Here is an 18,992-nt window from a genome sequence, read left to right as displayed (position 1 = left end):
ACCAACGGACATACGACAGATGATGTGGCAATGGATGTGGAATATGTATCTGGAGATGTCGAGGCAGGACCTTCTAGGGTCACCAATTACATCGCGGACCAAAGTCGATGGTCTGTCATAGATAAAGTTTTGGATCGTAGGGGGCCATGGACAGATGAGGTTTTTCTAGGTGGTCAACAGGTTAGGGTTCTTTGTCCATTGCTGGGATATTCTGACACTGCAGACGAAAGATGTCCTAAGGACTAAGGCCAAAATCCTTGTCATAGGTGCTGGTGGTTTGGGCTGCGAAATCTTACAAAACCTCGCTTTGAGTATGTCATTGTACATTATATCATCGAAGCTTACCTATTAGCTGGTTTCAATGATATCTTTGTCATAGATATGGACACTATTGATATTTCCAATCTCAACCGACAATTTCTCTTCAGGTGCGTATACTTCTCTCCAAGTTTTATCTGTAAACACTGATTGGACAGAGAAACAGACGTGGGTAAATCTAAAGCCCTAGTTGCAGCAGAGTTCGTCATGACCAGAGTGCCTGGTGTCAAGGTCACACCGTGAGTGTCGAGCTGCTATCCTCAAGAATAAAGTTAATCGGCGAAGATATCACGGCAAGATTCAAGATCATCCTCCATCCTTCTACATGCAATTTGATATCATCATCGCTGGACTGGATTCGATATCTGCACGAAGATGGATAAATGCCACATTGGTGCAGATGGTAGACGAGGAGAATCCAGATAGTTTAAAACCTTTGATTGATGGTGGGACAGAGGGTAGGTGAACCTAGGTCACTTTCAACTTATAGACTGCTGAGTTTCTAGGATTCAAGGGTCAAGCTCGAGTCATCCTCCCTACTATTTCTTCGTGTTACGAATGTTCGGTGAGTCATATTTATTTGGGGATATTGCACCGCTGATGTTTGTAGATCGATATGCTTACTCCTCCCACTGTTTTCCCCATTTGTACCATTGCGAACACTCCTCGACTACCGGAACACTGCATAGAATGGGCATCAGTGCTGGAATGGCCAAAAGTGTTCAAAGGTGAGAGTTGAACTTGTTCACATTCACCTCTAACAACGCGCTTGAGGAGAGAGAGAGAGCGAGTAGTGACTGATGCATCCAGACAAGAAACTTGACACTGATGATCCTGAACATATCGAATGGTTATATCAACAAGCATCAACACGAGCCGCAGAGTTCAACATAGAGGGAGTCACTTGGTCTCTAACACAAGGAGTGGTGAAGAATATCATCCCGGCCATTGCCAGCACCAACGCCATCATTGCTGGTACGTTTCTTTTCGTCTTAAACTCCACAAAGTGATATCGAAATGATAAAATATGACCATGGCTGATTTGTCAGCGTCATGCTGTAACGAAGCGTTCAAACTCGCCACGACATGTGCCCCGTCACTGAATAATTACATGATGGTATGTTCTCAGACTCTAATCTAATAGAATCGATATGGATATGGATGTTGACATTGCAGTACACTGGTAATGACTCTATATACACTTTCACATTCGAACATGAGAGACGACCCGAGTGTCCAGTTTGTGGAGGTGAAAACATTACAGCTCAAATAGAAAAGGAATGGACGTTGGAAAGACTGGTCGAGTGGCTGAGCGCGCGACAAGATCTGTTAGTGATTTCCTCATTCACTTCACACACTTTTCCCCGTTCTCGAAACATCAAAAATTAACACACCGATGAGACATGTTGACTTTTCAGTCAAATCTCTCGACCTTCACTGGCCCATGCCACAGGTCAACCATTATTCTTTCAAGCTCCTCCACAATTATATGAGAAAACACGTCCAAATCTCGACAAACTCGTTTCAGCGTTATTACCAAACGGATCTCAAATTGTAGTCACAGACCCAGGTTTACCATTTTCACTCACTGTTGAAATCAAATACGAATAGAATATACATCTGCATGCTATTGTCTCATTACGATACTGTCGTTTGTATGAGTATCTCCATGACCACTGCACTCCCCGAGTTGGATCTCCAGAGGTTAAATTTGGGATTGATTAATTCTCCGGTGTAGGACCAGGAGGAAGAAACATTGCGTGAAATGGATTGGAGTGTCTCGCTATGGCTTGACCAGCTCTGAATGGTAAACCGATGTCTCTAACATTCCCTAACATTCCCTAGAGTGAGGAGGGGGGATTGAAAGAGATGTGGGGTGAGGATCACTTACAATGGGTAATAACATACATCTTTCCCAGATCTAGTACCTCCTACCAAATAAGTCATACCATCTTTTCCAGCTTTAAGACCATGAGCATGTTTTTGAGCTCCTACTCCACCTGAGAATCCCATGAAATCTCCAGTACTGATGACGTGTTCGACGATTTCAATTTTTGGCTCTTCCTGTCAGCGTGTGACAAATTTGGTAATTCCCTTTCTCTCTGATCCATCCAGCGAAATCCAGTCGAATTACTTTTGTATCTCATTCTGAATATCTATCATATACCTAACGAGTTACTTTTCGTATCTTATTCTAAATATCTATCATATACCTAACGATGTCACTCATCGAATCGTCCATTTTGACGAATGACATGGAGAAACGTGATCAAGAACCGATGATCATGAGCTAGTACTTAGAAGAAGACTCACTCTCATCGGATTTAGGTGACATGACAGCTTTAACCATTTCTTCTTTAGACGTCCAATCTGGTATTCCGGCATCTACCACTTGTAAAACTCCGAAACCTGATAAGACGTAGATCCATTCTGAATCGACTAAATGCCAATGAATACACTATTTGGTCAGCTCTTCCCTCGGCTCTCAAAGTAAAAACGTTTGTTGGTGGAGCTGTGTCCAAGACTAGAATGAATCGTTGTGTTCATAGGATATGATATATGACACAGGGGAATGTTACATAGGGGAATGTGTAATAAAAGATGTCAATAGAAACATGAAAACTTACGGTAGATTCAGCTTCAGGCTCAAGCTTGACAAAATGTACACCCAAGTCTTTCATTCCAGCTACAAGGTACAGTTCAGCCCCTCTTCCATCTCTTCCAATATCCTCCCTGGCAGGGGATTTGGATCTGTACGACGCATTCAAAGCGTACAAGCACAGTTTATCCGTCCGCCCGATATGCTTCACAGTGATGAAAAGATATAAATCACATTGGACCTGATAGTTTTTGACGAGATCATGAGGGGAGATAAAGAGAAGGTAGACTTACCCATATCGGAAATTGGCGCCGTACTTGTTTTCGACTTTGGATACAAAGGATGTGACTCATCATGCAACGCCTTGGAAATCGCATCAGCTTTCACTAATAAAGAAAGGTTGGATCGTTCGTCAGACATCTTAGATTGTTATGTGAACGAGTGAAAACAAAGAAGTGTATGTACATATTCATGTAAATATACTATGATCGTGATGTGTCTCCGAAGCGTACACACGGTTCGCACCATGCGTTACGTTCGTTTGCCGCTTGGCCGAAAGGCCGAAGAGAGAGTCGTGGTTATCATCATGGAAGATTATGATACATCGGCAAAAGTCAAGATCCGAGGATTCTGGATAGTCGGAAGATTTCATATGATTGAGAGGGGTGTTAAGGATGAATGGTCGATGACAGAGGTTTGAGAAGATAGGTTGTTTTTTTGGGAATCAATATCGCGATTTGGTCTGACCAGGTAGAAGCATAGCGCCAAAGTCGAATTTGTCGTATGCGACAGTTTTGCCAGCGCTGAGATCATCAATCGAGCTAAAAATTTTGATTTTGACTAATGATCCCCATGGGAAATTGAAGCTAGTCTACACCTCATATTGAATTCTGTCCACGATGTTTGGAGCCAACTTACGTGATACGCCGTATGAAATGATTACATGTAAAGAGGATAGAAGGTGAAGGGTGAGGTAGGTGGTGGAAGGGATGAAGACAGCGTAACGGAAAAGGAAGATGACAAGAAGGACTTACAGTGGGTAACAACATACATCATTCTTATTTCTAGTACCTCCAACCAAGTACTCCATACCATCTTTACCAGCTTTCAAACCATGAGCGTATTTTCGAGAACCTAGACCACCTGGGAACCCCATGAAATCTCCTTTTGATATGAGATGTTCAGTGATGGTATGCTTAACAGGTGATGAATCATCTGAAAGTACTATCAAATTTCAGCATAATACCACTTCATAGCCGTGGGTAGGTTACAAGGTTTAGGAACGTACCGCTTGGGGTTGCCGACGACGATTCAGAAGCCATTGCGTCTTTGATTTGTTGACGAGAATCATAAACGGTGATACCAGCATCTACAAGTTGTAAAACACCTGATCCAGCTAAAACGTATATCCATTCAGAGTCGATCAAATGATAATGAATGCACTAAGGTCAGCGAAGTCAGAGCAGGTGTTGTGTGGGACAGCATGCACTGCGACTCACGGTGGATTCTGCTTCAGGGTCAAGTTTGACAAAATTGACACCTAAACCTGACATACCCACTTCAATATTAGCGATGGACAAATTGGTCAAGAGGACATACCCATATCGGACATTCGAGCGATGTTGATGTTGGCTTTGGGGTAGAGAAAGTGAGAGTGGGGTACGAGTGATTGAGCGATTTGATCGGCCTTGACGAGGGGAAAAGGGGTATCATGACTGGTACTGGATGACATGATGAGTGTTGGTTTGTGTGGTGAGCTGATATTGGGTTGATAGAAGGGAAGATGGATGGAATGTGTAGCTATTTGAGCAGGATAGTTACTCTGGTTGCTGTGACGTCGTGTTCCGCTATTTTGGTGCCTGAATTCCTTGTGCTGACGGAACCAAAAATAGACCACGCCCAACGTCTTCGTCTGCCTAACTCACTCTGACTACTCTACCTTCCTTTGCTCTCTCAATCTTCTCATTCAACATCGTTCTCCCGATCCATAATCCACCTCATCCAAGCTGTTCATCTCCAATCCCTATCTCTCGCTTCGGACCGATGCAAATCTCGACAGACGGAACCTTGGTTCTGACCCAAACGTCATGAGCACGACAGCCACCGACTCTTCATCCGGCTCGGGTACGAACACCAATACAGCCTTGTTCCCAACATCAAGCTCTTCCAATCCGTCTAATCCTCCTGGTGATGGTCCCAACGTTTATTATTTAGTTGTGAGTGTCTTAATTGTACCTCGCCATTTCTTCAACCTTTCACACCATTTTCTTTGAAAATCATGCAAAATGACGTGCGATCATTTCCCTCCTGATTTTTTTCCTTTACAGAATATATCATCCTCATCTTCTAATGGTGAAAACATCATGCATCATCGTTCATGGCACTATCGATTCTTACAGAGAGACGCTGGACATGATTACAGTACAATACATAACTTACTTCAGTTCCTCGGCGTTCTCGTCGTACTTCTTTGCATGGCGGCATGTTTAGGTTTTCGAGCTTTCCGCTTACGACGTCGATATCAATCTGCAACTCAACGTGCTATTGCTCGCGGGGATCCTTTGCCGGATGTGAGAGATGATTATTGGGGTCTTGGTGGTTTGAGCGCATGGACACAGGAAGGTTTAGATCGACTCACTAATTCTCCTGGGACGGAAGAGTGGGCAGTACGACGAGATGGACGTAAAACGAAATGGGATAGAATACCACGATTATCCGAAGCGATACCTTTACCTGAGAAAGAACGAGAGTCCTCTCATCATGACTCGTGGAATTTTGAGGTATGTTTCTTCACAAAATACTTGAATGATTAAGGGAGAGAATATATTAATTTGTCTAGCCTTTAACATTACATTCTCTTAAACCTCTTGAAACTCCTCTCATTTCCGAATCGATAGATGAAGATCAAATCGGTACCACACCTTTCCAATTACGTCGAATGGGTCCTCGTCCTCGTCCTCCACCACTTGGTCTGTCGAATTTCGTTCATCGACGTAGACCAGATCCTAATTCTGAAGGATCACCTCCTCCAGCGAGACCAGAGCCGATGAAAGAGTTAGATAGGGGAATTGGTTCAGGGGAAATGTTAAGAATTGCAGTGATGGTACAAATGCCCCAACGTGGTTCTTTCAACGTGAAAGGGGACGATAGGGAAAGGCAGGATGAGGAAGATGAAACAGGTTGGGAACCAGGTATGGAAATCGGGGTATGGCAAGGTCAAGTGGAAGAGTTGCTGTTAAATGAAGGTGAAGAGAATCGATCAAGTAGATCAGAAAGTGAACCCGTACATAAATTTGGTTAATCCATGACGATTCGTAAGGGGAATCAGTGTATCTTAAGAATTTTTTATTTAATCTTGGACTTGACATGTAGCTTGACAAGTCGTGTAAGCATGAATGTTCATCTGTACAAATGAAGCCAATAGAATCGGACATTCATAAACATGCAAAAACATAACACCGCGGTTTCCAAGAAAAAGAGTAGGAGAAGAGACGTAGTACACCTATGATCTAACGGGAAACGACGACAGCTACAATGACGACGATGATGGCGATGAGAAGGACGAAAGCGGCAAGACTATAAGCGCAACGTTTGGCGTATTTCAATTCGGTCTGACGGTCAGTTTTAGATCTGATGATATGGCACTGGTCGGATGGGTCTAGTAAGAAGGGACGCTACTAGTGTAAGAAGAGGAAAAGAGCGGAGGACTTGACGATGTGGACAGCATGTGAGTGGGTTGAGCTGGTAGGGGAACATCAGATGGATGGTCGAGTGGAGCAAAACTTGCATGTGCGAGAAGAATCTGATTCGGGTGAAAAGCGATCACTTACAGCTCTGAGAATAGTGATGATCTCTTGCACCTTTTGAGCTTTCTCTGGGTCGGTTTCTTCTTCTGGTGGGGTTAAAGGGATGCAGAGTCTGGAGAAGAGTCAGTCGGGTTTCATTACGAGTACACTGAAAAATGGGTTTCTGCCGGAGTGGTCTTGCCAGAAAAATATGAAAAAGCAAAGTCATCAGAAGGAAGAGAGAAAGGATAAAGTCAAGAAAAAAGTAGAGTCCTCAAAAGAAAAAGAGAGAGTAGGGTTATCAAAAGAAAAAGAGAGAGTAGGGTTATCAAAAAGAAGAGAGAAAGAGAGAAAGAAGGCAAGAAGGATGATGACTCACATGCAAGTTCCTATAATCCATAACAAAGGACAAAAAAACCCATATTTCCATAAACCCGTAGCTAACGTATTTGACTCTGTCTGATTCTCCTCGGCATAAGTAGGTAAAGATTCAAAAGACATATCCCTATTTAAACCCATTCCTACCACTTGTGGCTCTACCAATCTCTCCGCCGGTTCGTCTTCACGTGTTTCAACCGGTGCGCCGATATAAGAAGGAGGTAATGATGTATTTGACTCCTGTGATAGTCTGGGAGGGTCGATAGGAAGGACATAAATTGGTGGTGGGATCTCATTTGATGAATTCTCCGTAACGGAAGTAGAGATAGAGGGGATGGTTCCTTGTAAAGATGTTATTTGAAGGGTTATATCTTCTTGAGAAATAGGGACGGGTTTACGTTTGATAGAACTTGTTGATTTTTTATTACTGAGTATGACAGGTTTCGGAATGGTAGGAATGGAAGATTCAGATGATTGACAGGGAGAAAATGGAGACGTAGGTGTAGAAGTGGAAGATGAGGATGAGGTAGAGGATGATGGGTCATTCGAGATGGATCGTTCTTGAGATACTGGAGTGTTCATTGTTGTAATTTTCTTTTGAATCGACCAGAATCTACGTGGTCAGTTCAAGAAGTGAAGGAAGTCGATGGCTGACGGATTGAAGAAGTGTACTTTCTTTGGCCTGTTCGATATTTTGAGATCAGATTCAAGTTATATATCAGGTAAAAAGAGACTTCGGAAGCTTGTCAGTAAAGTCATTACGCCCTCTTCCTTCACACATCAATCACCTATCGCATCGAGCCATGCCATCAAGACATGAGGTCCCATCAAAAACAGAAACAGATTTGGTCCCTCCCTTGAAAAACCGTCACCTGTCAATCGCTCGTCGCTTTGTGACTGATCGACTGAGCAGATGTTCCGTTTTCGTACATACGACGAGAGGGTGAAGGCATGGCAGGTGAAGGATGGGGGCAACCAAGGAAGGGAAAGTTGCCATAATCGGACGGAAGGGATGGTCCTTTGCTTTGATCGCCTGCGGCCTGACCCATGACCCTGATTTATTCATGCGAGACGCGTCGTCGGCCTCAGTAGGAGAGCCACTTCGGGCACAACCCTAGTGTAATCGGGGCACAACCTGCCACAACACGTGGTCAGGTACACATAGGCCTCGGCGTTACCAAAACCCCGCGATGTCTGATTGCTCACTCTTCTCTTACATCGTCAATGTCATTATTAGCTATACCATGTCATTTCCGGTCATTGTCCATGCATTCTCCTATCTATCAATGTCCAGGAGGATAATATGAGCCATAGGGATGCCTAGAAGACCCCTGGGAAGGATAGGGAGGCCAATATTGAGAGGATAGAGGAGGGAGAGTAGGTGGAAGAGGGGGGGGTGGTAGATACCTCTCCTCAGGAGGATAAACGTCGAAAAATGGGGGTACCTGTTCATTAGAGACCCCCCATCGGATACAGCCGAAAATGCAGTATTAGAGACTCACATTTGGTTGATATTGGCCATTTCCTGGTGTCTCCTGGACCAATCAGCTTGCAGGAAACTTTTAGAAGTAAGAGACTGAAAATTTTCGAGATCGTGAGGCCAATATAGACAGAGACAGAGCAATATAGACAGAGACAGAGCAATATAGCCAGGAATGACTGCAGGACAGAGAGGGGGAGAAGGAGGGAAGGAGAAATGTGATTATCATATGAGAAACCCACCGAATAACCTGTCCTAGTGATCATTTCTCCTGTCCTCACCATCCTGTCCTCTGTCCTCACCATTCCAGGCCGATTTTGAGTCTCCCTTTTATCTCTGTCCTCCTGGATACTCTTAGTCAGGCCAGCAACCGTCTCCTGAAGCTCTGCTAGTCTCTTCTCAAGAGCAGCATTAGTCCCCATTACCGACCCCTCTGTCCAGGTGGTTTCTCCAGCCTTCCAAGTGTCACGGCCGTCGAACAACTACTTCTTAATAGACCGACGGTCGACGAACCTCGGCTAACTTCACGCTCTGAGTCGATGTCTCACCCAACAGGGAGGGCGCAGACGTCGAAAGGGGTGTAACTACGGCGTACTTCGGCGTAGTTACTCTAACTAGGGTTTTGATCTACTGATGGCGATGTATCTTGATTTATAGCTATCTCTATCTGTCTTTTACTACTGACAACAATCAAGGATCGCTGAAGAACTTCAGCGATCTTCTCAGCTAATATTATCTACTCCTCCTAGACGTTCATCCAACCCTCTCGCGCTTTGACGTACTTCAACGCACTTCGTCCAACTTCCCCGAGCCCTCGGCCATCCTCTTCCTCCTTCGACTAACTCCGCCTAACATCGCCGCACTTCTGCTCCCATTGTCCCTACTTAGCCTAACTCCGTCTAACTTCGCCGTACTTCTGCTCCCATTGTCCCTACTTAGACTAACTCCGCCTAACATCGCCGCACTTCTGCTCCCATTGTCCCTACCTAGCCTAACTCCGTCTAACTTCGCCGTACTTCTGCTCCCATTGTCCCTACCTAGCCTAACTCCGTCTAACTTCGCCGTACTTGGTCTCAGAAGTCCTGAGTTACGTGTAGAGTAAAGAGGTTAAGACGTGATGGGGGTTTTGATGGTCAAAGGAGGGTCATTGTTGGTGGAATAATCGAGGTGTCACGACGTAGTTCGTGACAGTCGCCCCCTTCTTTAGCCGCGAACGTCCTCGTGAGCGATTACACCTCTGTCGTGTCAAGAGAACTTAGCAGCGTAGTACCCCATTCTCTCCCTCCCCATGACCATCTTTCACCCTTCTGCTCTTTGCGCCGCACTTCGTAGTTGGGCCTCCTTTCACTCCAAAACCCGACAATGAGACTCCCCTAACTTCGTCGAGGTTTGCCGTAAGAAGCCCTGTGTCTTTTGTAGGTGAGACACGCTTCCTGAATGGCAGCCGAACAACACCGTTGTTTGTCGAAGTAACCCTCGCTTATATTGAGATGAGACACTATAGCGTGGGAATTTTGATCGTCCCTGCGATGCCTTTTGTTGATGAAACGCGAAGTTTGCCGCATGTTGACGACGAGGGTTTAGGTTTGATTATACTAAATACTGAGCAGTTCGCCGAGCTTCTCTCTTTTTCCCATCTTGAATCATCTTTTATTTCTTTAAGTATTTTTTAACGTCATGGCCCCTCCTACTCCCACCTCTAACCCTTTCGCCGCCATGAGGAACTTTGGTGGTATGGTGTCGTCTGCTCGTGAGTTATTCCTCGACACTTACCTTACTTCGCCGGACTTGGCTGATGTTCAGTTTCCTTCGGCGACAGATCTCGCCAAGTCTCCTCCCTCGGCCTCGGCACCCTCTCTTTGGGGGAGCCGTCTGGCGATGTCCCGCCTCCTCGCTCCGCTTCTCCTCCCGTCGGTCCTCCCGCTGGTTCTCCCTCTGCTTCTCCTCCTCCTGGTTCTCGCTCTGCTTCCCCTCCTGCCGCCAGCCCTCGCCGCAGGACGCCCGCCTTTCGTCCTGGTGAGTCTCCGTCCTCCTCCGACCAGGAGTCGCTCAGTGGTTCGGAGTCGGACGATCAGTCAGACTTCGAAGGAAAAGGGGGTGATTATAGTGATGAGGATGATAGAATCGTGTCGGAGGGTGAAACCGAGTTAGAGGAACACTCGGATGATGATATGGTGGCGGTTAGTGTAGAGGACAACAACGTAGATAGTCCTGAGCGTGAGTTCTTCGTCCAACCTCTCACACCTTCGCCGAACTTGGCCTTGTTTATCTGTTCTTTAGCTCTCCAAGACATTGCTAACTCGCAGCCGCTCCTGCCCCTCCCCCTGCTCAAATTGTGGGCCAGAAACGACGCCGTTCCCTCTCCTCTTCTTCTTCTTCCTCTTCTTCTTCTTCCTCTTCTTCTTCCTCTTCCGGGGTTCTCCCCCCCCCCAACGCCATCGCCGCTGCCGCCGCTGCTGCCGCCGCTGCTGCCGCCGCCGGTCCTGCTCCCGCCGCCCCTGTCGCTGCTCCCCCCCCTTCTCCCAGAGGGGAGCCTTCGCCCAAACGGGTGAAGAGATCACTGCGGGAAGAAGAGTACTTGTGGGAGAAGATGAAGTCCGAGCCTGGTCGTTGGATCGCGGTTGGTGTTGACGAAGCGTGTGATCGTTGCCGGTGAGTCCACCTATTCGTACTACGCCTAAGTTACTCCTGCTAATCAGTAGACGTGAGATTATCACGTATAATCGTCCAAACTGGCCCTGCCTCAAGGCAGTCAGGCCACACAACAAGGCCCTCCGTTGTGCTTCATGCACGTCTGGCCCCTGCTCCTTCTGTCCCGTTTCCTCTGCCCGGGACATCCCGCCCCGTCCCTTCGACGCTTCTCCTCTCCCCCCTCCCCAGACTCCAGCGTCTGTCCCCCGTTCGCGGGTACCGTCTTCGTCTCTCCGGTCGGTTCGCCGTACTTCGCCGGACCTCCGCCCGTCGCCTCCGTCGCCGTCGCCCTTCGCTCCTGTGGCCGGCCCATCACGTCTCCCGGCTGTTCCTCCTTCGTCTTCTCGCCGTCCTTCGGCCTCTGCTCCTTCGGCCTCCCGTCCTTCGGCCTCTCGTCCCTCGGCGCCACGTCCGTCCTCTCCAGTGGTAGCTTCTCCTCCGGCTCACAGCACCCGAAGTCGGCGTCCTTCTGTTCCTCCGGCCTCTTCGGCGGCCCCTCCCGTCACCCCTCCCTCTGCTTCCCAGAAGACACCGAAGTCTTCTTTAAAGAAATCAAAAGGGAAATCTAAAGAGAAGGAGGTTGCCTTCAATGATGGTGATGTGGAAAATGAAGATACTCAGCGTGCTGGTCCCTCTGCTCCCCGGTTGTCCCTCGTCCACCCTCGTATCTCCCTGGACGTCCGTATTCCTGAAGACGAAAAGGAATTCGCCACTTATCGTTCTCTCGTCCTCGGTCTCACTACTCAGCTTGAGGCCGCCCGAAATGATACATCTCTCCTGCTTGACTTCTCTTCTCGTCAAGCTAACGCTTTAAACAATCTTACTGCGGCGTTAGTAGATGTAGTCAACACTGGGGCTCTGGACGACGAAGCAAGGACAAGGTTAGCGGCCGTCTCTCGCCGAAGCCTTACTGAGATAGCCGATGTTCGCCGAAGACTGTTCGACACCCCCTTCCTAGTCACTCCTATGGCGTATGAGCCACCACCGTCCCTTGACTGGTTAGGTCGCCGTAGTAATTCTCGTGTCCCAGCTTCCGCCCAGACTGCCCTCGACCTCCTCAGTCTTCCCTTCGAGTGTCTACGGACCATACGTTCTCTGTGGAGGACCCCGAGCATGCAAGCTGCTCGAGATGTCCAGGACTTCGGTGACTTCTTTGGGGCTATGAATCGGGCATGGAATGCTTCTCTCTCTACTGCGTTCCCGTCTGAGACTCTCGACCTACCTTCGGTCATCGGTAGCCTCCACACCAATCCCGCGGGACCGAGTAGATCGAAGGAGAAAGGAAAAGGAAAAGGTAAGGGTAAGAGTAAGGACAAGTGAGCGGTACGTAGCTGTAATCCTATGTTGTATGCAGTACGTTCTATCTCCTAGTCCTTCGCAGTCGCCCTTCCTTCGGCTTAGTAGGGTGAAGTTCGTGGAACTTCGCCAATATGTCATCAGCTCCATCGACGTTCTCCACTGGTTCCCATGATACTGAATCGTCTGTTCCTTCGTAACCTAACCACTCTACCAAGTACTCTAACTTTCCTGACCTCTTATTTACTCTAGAGTCCACAATATCCTTTACCTCCCAAGACTCTCCCTCATTGTCTACTTCTACTGGCCCAGGTGGCTCAGCTTGCTGACCAGGAAATATTGGAGGGTGATAAGGACGGAGCAAGGAGACATGGAATACATCATGGATACCTGCCATCGTTCCTGGTAATTCCAATTTACAAGCATGAGAACCTACCTGCCGTACTACCTTGTACGGCCCACTTTGCTTAACATCTAACTTCTTCATTGGTCTCTTCGTCTTAATATTCTCTAACGACAGCATCACTAGGTCTCCTTCCGCGAAGTTCGGCGTAGTCCGGTGTTTCCTATTGTATCCTTCGGCGTACTTCTCATTAGCTTTCTCAATTCCTTCGATACAATCTTTGTGTATTTCAGTCAAATCTTTTACCACCACCGTAGCAGCGGGCACTTCGACCTCGCTAGCCTTTATCTCTTCAGCCCAACGAGGGTGATATCCATAGTTCGCATAGAATGGGGTTTTGTTTATCGCAGAGTGCTGGGTGTTGTTGTAAGCAAAGCTAGCTCGAGCGAGTAGCTTTGACCAGTCGTTCTGCTGATAGGAGGTGAAGATTCGAAGATACAGTTCCAAAGACTGGTTGGTTCGTTCGGTCTGTCCGTCAGTCTGTGGATGATATGCAGTAGAGAGATGTAGTCTTATTCCGAGACTATCGGTCAAATTCTTCCAGAACTTGGAGGTAAACTTCGATCCCCTGTCCGATACTATATTCTCTGGCAACCCATGCTGGGCCACCACATAGTCCAATATCAACTCTGATAGGCCGGCTGCGGTTAACTTCGTCGTAGTCGGGATAAAAATGGCCCATTTGGTCAACCGATCCACCACTACCAGGATGGAATTATATCCATGGGAATTTGGCAGCTCCTCGATAAAATCCATCGAGATGCTAGACCAAGGTTTCGTAGCTACCTCCAGTGGTTTAAGCTCCCCATGAGGTTTCTGTCTGTTAGTCTTCGCTCTCTGACATACCGCGCATCCAGCAACATAATCTTCGACATCCTTCCTTACTCCAACCCAGACATAATCCCTCAGGACTAGTTCAAGAGTCTTCGCCGAACCCGGATGACCGGCCAAGGCTGAGTCATGTCGCATCTTCATGATCTTCAGCCGAGCATCGGCGTAGTTCGGCACATAAATGCGATCGTCGAATGTGAGGAAACCTCTTGAGTTCCACCCCCCACGAAGGATTAGAGGAGACCGCGAACTACGGCGTAGTTCGGTGATTGATCCTGGTTCCTGCACGTTATCGTTACACGTAGGATGAGAACACTCAGCGCAAACGACTCCTAATAATTCTTCTCTGACCCCTTCTATGTCTTCGTCCTCCTGAACTCCAAGTACTAGATCCATAGGGTCCACAAGATCATTTTCCTTTACCTCCCTTGTCCCTTGCAATGCTCGAAGGAGGTGACGCAACTCCGACGTGGTGGCGTCAACTTCGTCGAACTTCGGCAGACCTTGGATAAGGTTGCTCTCTTGTACCATGGTACTTCCTTTCCCGGAATGATAGTCCGCCCGTCTAGATAATCCATCTGGAAGACTTGCCTGGGTTCCTGGCCGATAAACCATTTTAAACCTGAAGTTAGCTAGCTCCTCTACCCACCTACCTTGCCGAGGACTGAGTTGTTTCGGTTCCATCCAGTAGGTAAGGTTTAGATGGTCGGTAAGTACTGTGGTTTCCACCTGCAATAATAAGTGTCTCCTTCTTCTGAAACCCTCCACTACAGCGAGGAACTCCTTTTCTCCTACCGTATAATTCAGTTGAGCTGTGTTGAAAGCACCAGACTCAATAGCTACCGGGTGTTCTTGACCAGCCGTGTTGATCTGCGAAATTATGAACCCCCAGCCGAAGAACGACGCATCTGTCTGTAATATCGTCTTCAATGTAGGGTCAAAATGGGCTAACACCGGCGCAGTACACATCCTAGCCTTCAACTCTTTGAAGGCTGACTCCTGTTCGACTCCCCATACAAATGGTACCTCCTTCCTTGTCAAGTCATTGATAGGTCTAGCAATCTTCGAGAAGTTGGGGACAAAGCGCCTGTAGTAGCTTACAACTCCAATGAATCCCCTTGACTCTCGTAGATTCTTAGGACGTGGGAAGGAAGTGATGGCATCAATGTATTCTGGGTTCACCGATACACCTTTAGAGGATACCACAAAACCCAGAAACACCACCGAATCTCTTTCGAACTCGCACTTACTAGCTTTCACGTACAGGCTCGCCTTCCGCAGTACCTCAAAGACCTTCGCCGTAGTTCCTCGTAATTCCTCCAACGTATTCCCATAAATGAGGATATCGTCAATGTAGACCACGACTCCATTCCCTAGTAGCTCTCTAAACACCTCATTTAGGAAGTGTTGGAAGACCGCGGGGGCGTTTCGCAGCCCATCACGAACAACCAGAGATTCAAACATACCATACTGTGTCCTGAACGCCGTCAGGTGTTCATGTCCCTCTGTCACCCTCAACAATTGGTATGCTCCAATTAGATCTAGTTTGCTGAAATACCTTGCTTTTCCAAGTTCTTCGGTAATTTGACCTATTAGAGGGAGAGGGTAGGCATCTGGTATGGTCGCTTCGTTCAGTTTTCGATAGTCGATGACCATTCGCCACTGTCCTTCGGCTTTCTTCGGTATCATAAACATTGGTGAGCCGTATGGCGAGTTACTTGCCCGAATTCGGCCAGCGGCAATTTCGCGATCTAGTATGTCTCTCAGCGCGCGTCTCTGATCTTCTCCTTGAGCATAGAGGGAGGCGACCTTAAGGTTCGCCCCCTCCTTAAGCTCAAACTTCAAATCGTAGGACCTTGAAGGGGGAAGGGTCTCTCCTCCCTTCTTCGGATTAAAAACGTCAATGTACTGGTGGTATTGTTCAGGAACTACCTGGAACAACTCGTCTTGTTCCTCCGGGCTCAGCTCTTCAAGCTCATCTTCGCCGCGGCGGTCTATCGCGTCCGTCAGAGTCGGCAGCCCTATGGCCGCTAACTTCGCCGCACTTGGTGGGGTTGGGATGGGAAATTTCACCGAGTTGTCTCTTCCATCAAGGACAACCCCTTCCTTCCTCATCCAATCCCACCCTATCACAACATCTGCGTCGCAGAGCGTTGTTACATCGAGACAAACAGATCGCACTTCGGCGTCCTTCGTCAAACTAAATCCGACTTCGACAAACTCGGTGATGGGTCCAGCGACACTCACCGAGCCGTCGAACATGTGAACGGGTACGCTCACCTGATATTGTCTCCTTTCTGCGCCTATCTTCGTCGCCGCTCTAGGACTTATATATGAACAAGTAGCCCCGGTGTCCCAGAGCGTAGTTAGCTTCATTCCATTAATGAAAATGTCCGATTTAGGTTGATCTCTGGAAACGGAAGGGATGAGGAGATGATTATCGACATTGCATGAACAAGGGGTACTGAGTGGTGTATTTTTGTATTCACAATCCTCTGGCTCCATCAGCTGTGTTTCTTTTATGGGTTTGGGAATGGTGGCCGAGAGAATATGGCGGACCCGCCGAGCCTCGCCTACTGCGACAGGTCCTCTTCTTTTCCCTGGTCCTCTTCCAAATCTACTTCTCCTCCAACCGCATTCAAGTTCCTCCTCTGTCCGAGAGGTACTGCGTTCCCTCCCGATCCTCCACCACGTTCTCCGAACTTCTCCCCCCATGGAGGCAACAGTCCAACCTTAACCTTAGCCTCCCTTACAGGGCATTCCTTCAGCCAATGTCCTGCTTCACCACACTCGGTACACTTCCCCTCCTTCCTCCTTGTCTCCCTCAGATCGGAGCTCGGCCTAGGCCATCTTCGGCGAACTTCGTCGATGTTTGGCGGTGTACTCTTTACCACCGTCGACCTCATAGCCGCCTGGGCACCACCCTGCGCCGAAGGTTGCCCCTTTTCCCATTTCTTCTCTTCTTTCTTCTCCGTCCTCTGACTTTCCACCACTGTCGTTGTCCTTATCCCTCCTTCCCTTTTCCTCTCTGCCTCCTTCTCCACTTGTCTCCTCCACAGGCGGTTGTCCAAGGGAATCACAAACTCCAATAGCTCTTTTACAGTCCCAAACGATCTACCGTGTCTTGCGATTTCATCTAGAAGGTGCGATTTTAGTCCTTTCTTGGCTCGGTCAACTAGGTTTCCATCATCAGACCACTTGAGAATCGCAACATGTCGCTGAAAGGCGGAGAAGTAGTCCGAAGCAGACCCGGTTTGCTTGAGGTCGTTAAGTTGTCGGGCCGCAGTTCCTTCTTCGTCTGGATCACCAAAGTTAGTCTTGAGGTACTTAACGAACTGATCGTGTGTCGTGAGGTACTCAGGAAGAGGTCTTTTGGATAGATCGGGCTGCACTGCAAGAAGAGGTGTTTCGCGTAGATGAGAGATCATGAAAAAGACTTTCTTAGTGTCGTCGGGGAAAAGATGAGAGTTCAATTCGAAGTGTACGTCGCACTCAGACAGAAAGGCGGTTAACTTGTTCCGATCTCCTCTCCATAGGTCTGGGTTAGGTAGCTTTATCCCTTTCCGTTGTTCGCCCACTACGCTTGGGGTCGCCGAAGTTTGCCGTCCCATGGCGTACCTCACCCCTTCTGATATCCCTTCTGCAATCCCGCCCACTGTATCCCTTTCTCTTCTCTGTTCCCATTCCTCCCTACGTCTTCTCTCCTCCATCATGTCTTTGTTCATATTCGCCACCATCTGCATCAAGGCCAACACCACCCCTTGTGTTCCTTCTTCTCCCAAGTTCGCCGTACTTCCAGTGTTTTCTCTTGGGCGTGGGGTTTGGTCTGATCCAAGTGGGGATCCCACAGGTGGGAGAGCATTAGACGGAGGAGAAGGAGGGTTAGAAAGCACCGGTGGAACGAACTCATCTCCTTGAATTGACCCCCCCACACTATCCCCAACTCCAAGGTCCTGCCCCATTGCTCTGCTAAGCTCCTCCAATGCTCTCCTCTCGTTCTCCTCCATCCTGTCTCCATCCCTACTCATGCCTCGTGTAATTCTTCTTTCTGGTTCCATATTATCTCCGTACTTCTCCGAGGTTCGCACGGGTCGTCGGTAAGAGCGATCCTTGATACTGTCACGGCCGTCGAACAACTACTTCTTAATAGACCGACGGTCGACGAACCTCGGCTAACTTCACGCTCTGAGTCGATGTCTCACCCAACAGGGAGGGCGCAGACGTCGAAAGGGGTGTAACTACGGCGTACTTCGGCGTAGTTACTCTAACTAGGGTTTTGGTCTACTGATGGCGATGTATCTTGATTTATAGCTATCTCTATCTGTCTTTTACTACTGACAACAATCAAGGATCGCTGAAGAACTTCAGCGATCTTCTCAGCTAATATTATCTACTCCTCCTAGACGTTCATCCAACCCTCTCGCGCTTTGACGTACTTCAACGCACTTCGTCCAACTTCCCCGAGCCCTCGGCCATCCTCTTCCTCCTTCGACTAACTCCGCCTAACATCGCCGCACTTCTGCTCCCATTGTCCCTACTTAGCCTAACTCCGTCTAACTTCGCCGTACTTCTGCTCCCATTGTCCCTACTTAGACTAACTCCGCCTAACATCGCCGCACTTCTGCTCCCATTGTCCCTACCTAGCCTAACTCCGTCTAACTTCGCCGTACTTCTGCTCCCATTGTCCCTACCTAGCCTAACTCCGTCTAACTTCGCCGTACTTGGTCTCAGAAGTCCTGAGTTACGTGTAGAGTAAAGAGGTTAAGACGTGATGGGGGTTTTGATGGTCAAAGGAGGGTCATTGTTGGTGGAATAATCGAGGTGTCACGACGTAGTTCGTGACACCAAGCAGCCATTTCGCGATTAAAACGATCTCTATCCCTCTCCTGTACCTCACTACCTATCTTACACTTCTTTGCTCCATGTGCTCTTGAGCCACAGAAGGGACAGGGACGACTTTTCTTCTTGGTACCAAGGAATTTCTCAGACTGAGTGTGGAGACGGCCAGTGTGAGAGACATCGTTTGAGAGTTGCGAGAGGTTTGATTTTACTCCTCTTTTAGGAGAAGGAGGAAGAGTAGGAGGAGGAGGTAAGAAAAAGGGATTTTCGACAGGTACTGGGTCGTCATTATCGTCATGGTCATTATTATCGTCATTATCCTTGGTCAAGTCGATCTGAGTGGCTTTCCTGGCTAAAGCAAGCTTGTTTCTT

At 48.0% G+C, this 18,992-nt stretch overlaps 7 protein-coding genes across 7 annotated transcripts; 3 read left to right on the top strand and 4 right to left on the bottom strand.

The window, feature by feature from the left end:
* Positions 1-30: 30 nt before the first annotated feature.
* Positions 31-1,929, top strand: TREMEDRAFT_35200 (uncharacterized protein; the record flags this gene model as incomplete). The annotated part of the gene is made up of 11 exons (XM_007007643.1): positions 31-180; positions 224-311; positions 353-428; positions 477-557; positions 604-776; positions 825-883; positions 929-1,046; positions 1,129-1,293; positions 1,368-1,435; positions 1,495-1,646; positions 1,737-1,929. The coding sequence occupies 11 exons, from the start codon at positions 31-33 to the stop codon at positions 1,927-1,929; spliced, it is 1,323 nt and encodes a 440-aa protein (XP_007007705.1).
* Positions 1,930-2,205: 276 nt separating this feature from the next.
* TREMEDRAFT_35271 (uncharacterized protein) lies at positions 2,206-4,649 on the bottom strand (the record flags this gene model as incomplete). The annotated part of the gene is made up of 5 exons (XM_007007654.1): positions 2,206-2,344; positions 3,174-3,280; positions 4,273-4,359; positions 4,417-4,475; positions 4,517-4,649. The coding sequence occupies 5 exons, from the start codon at positions 4,647-4,649 to the stop codon at positions 2,206-2,208; spliced, it is 525 nt and encodes a 174-aa protein (XP_007007716.1).
* Positions 4,650-5,004: 355 nt separating this feature from the next.
* TREMEDRAFT_65516 (uncharacterized protein) lies at positions 5,005-6,196 on the top strand (the record flags this gene model as incomplete). Its single annotated transcript, XM_007007690.1, has 4 exons — positions 5,005-5,133; positions 5,362-5,697; positions 5,757-6,137; positions 6,185-6,196. The coding sequence occupies 4 exons, from the start codon at positions 5,005-5,007 to the stop codon at positions 6,194-6,196; spliced, it is 858 nt and encodes a 285-aa protein (XP_007007752.1).
* Positions 6,197-6,426: 230 nt separating this feature from the next.
* TREMEDRAFT_74769 (uncharacterized protein) lies at positions 6,427-7,749 on the bottom strand (the record flags this gene model as incomplete). Its single annotated transcript, XM_007007781.1, has 3 exons — positions 7,082-7,749; positions 6,748-6,835; positions 6,427-6,528 (listed from the first exon to the last, which is right to left on the bottom strand). Exons 1-3 carry the CDS (start codon positions 7,660-7,662, stop codon positions 6,427-6,429), a joined length of 771 nt encoding a protein of 256 aa, XP_007007843.1. The 5' UTR covers positions 7,663-7,749.
* Positions 7,750-8,142: 393 nt separating this feature from the next.
* TREMEDRAFT_65514 (uncharacterized protein) lies at positions 8,143-8,982 on the bottom strand (the record flags this gene model as incomplete). Its single annotated transcript, XM_007007689.1, has 3 exons — positions 8,143-8,274; positions 8,583-8,615; positions 8,803-8,982. 3 exons carry the CDS (start codon positions 8,980-8,982, stop codon positions 8,143-8,145), a joined length of 345 nt encoding a protein of 114 aa, XP_007007751.1.
* Positions 8,983-10,237: 1,255 nt separating this feature from the next.
* On the top strand, positions 10,238-12,571 carry TREMEDRAFT_65513 (uncharacterized protein; the record flags this gene model as incomplete). The annotated part of the gene is made up of 5 exons (XM_007007688.1): positions 10,238-10,310; positions 10,364-10,576; positions 10,640-10,777; positions 10,867-11,212; positions 11,263-12,571. 5 exons carry the CDS (start codon positions 10,238-10,240, stop codon positions 12,569-12,571), a joined length of 2,079 nt encoding a protein of 692 aa, XP_007007750.1.
* A 3,783-nt stretch (positions 12,572-16,354) lies between these two features.
* TREMEDRAFT_65511 (uncharacterized protein) lies at positions 16,355-17,839 on the bottom strand (the record flags this gene model as incomplete). The annotated part of the gene is made up of 2 exons (XM_007007687.1): positions 16,355-16,759; positions 17,438-17,839. The coding sequence occupies 2 exons, from the start codon at positions 17,837-17,839 to the stop codon at positions 16,355-16,357; spliced, it is 807 nt and encodes a 268-aa protein (XP_007007749.1).
* Positions 17,840-18,992: the final 1,153 nt, after the last annotated feature.

The sequence above is a fragment of the Tremella mesenterica genome (genome assembly GCF_000271645.1).
Source record: "Tremella mesenterica DSM 1558 unplaced genomic scaffold TREMEscaffold_15, whole genome shotgun sequence".
NCBI classification, from domain to species: Eukaryota; Fungi; Basidiomycota; class Tremellomycetes; order Tremellales; family Tremellaceae; genus Tremella; species Tremella mesenterica.
This window is presented reverse-complemented; position numbering and strand designations above follow the sequence as displayed.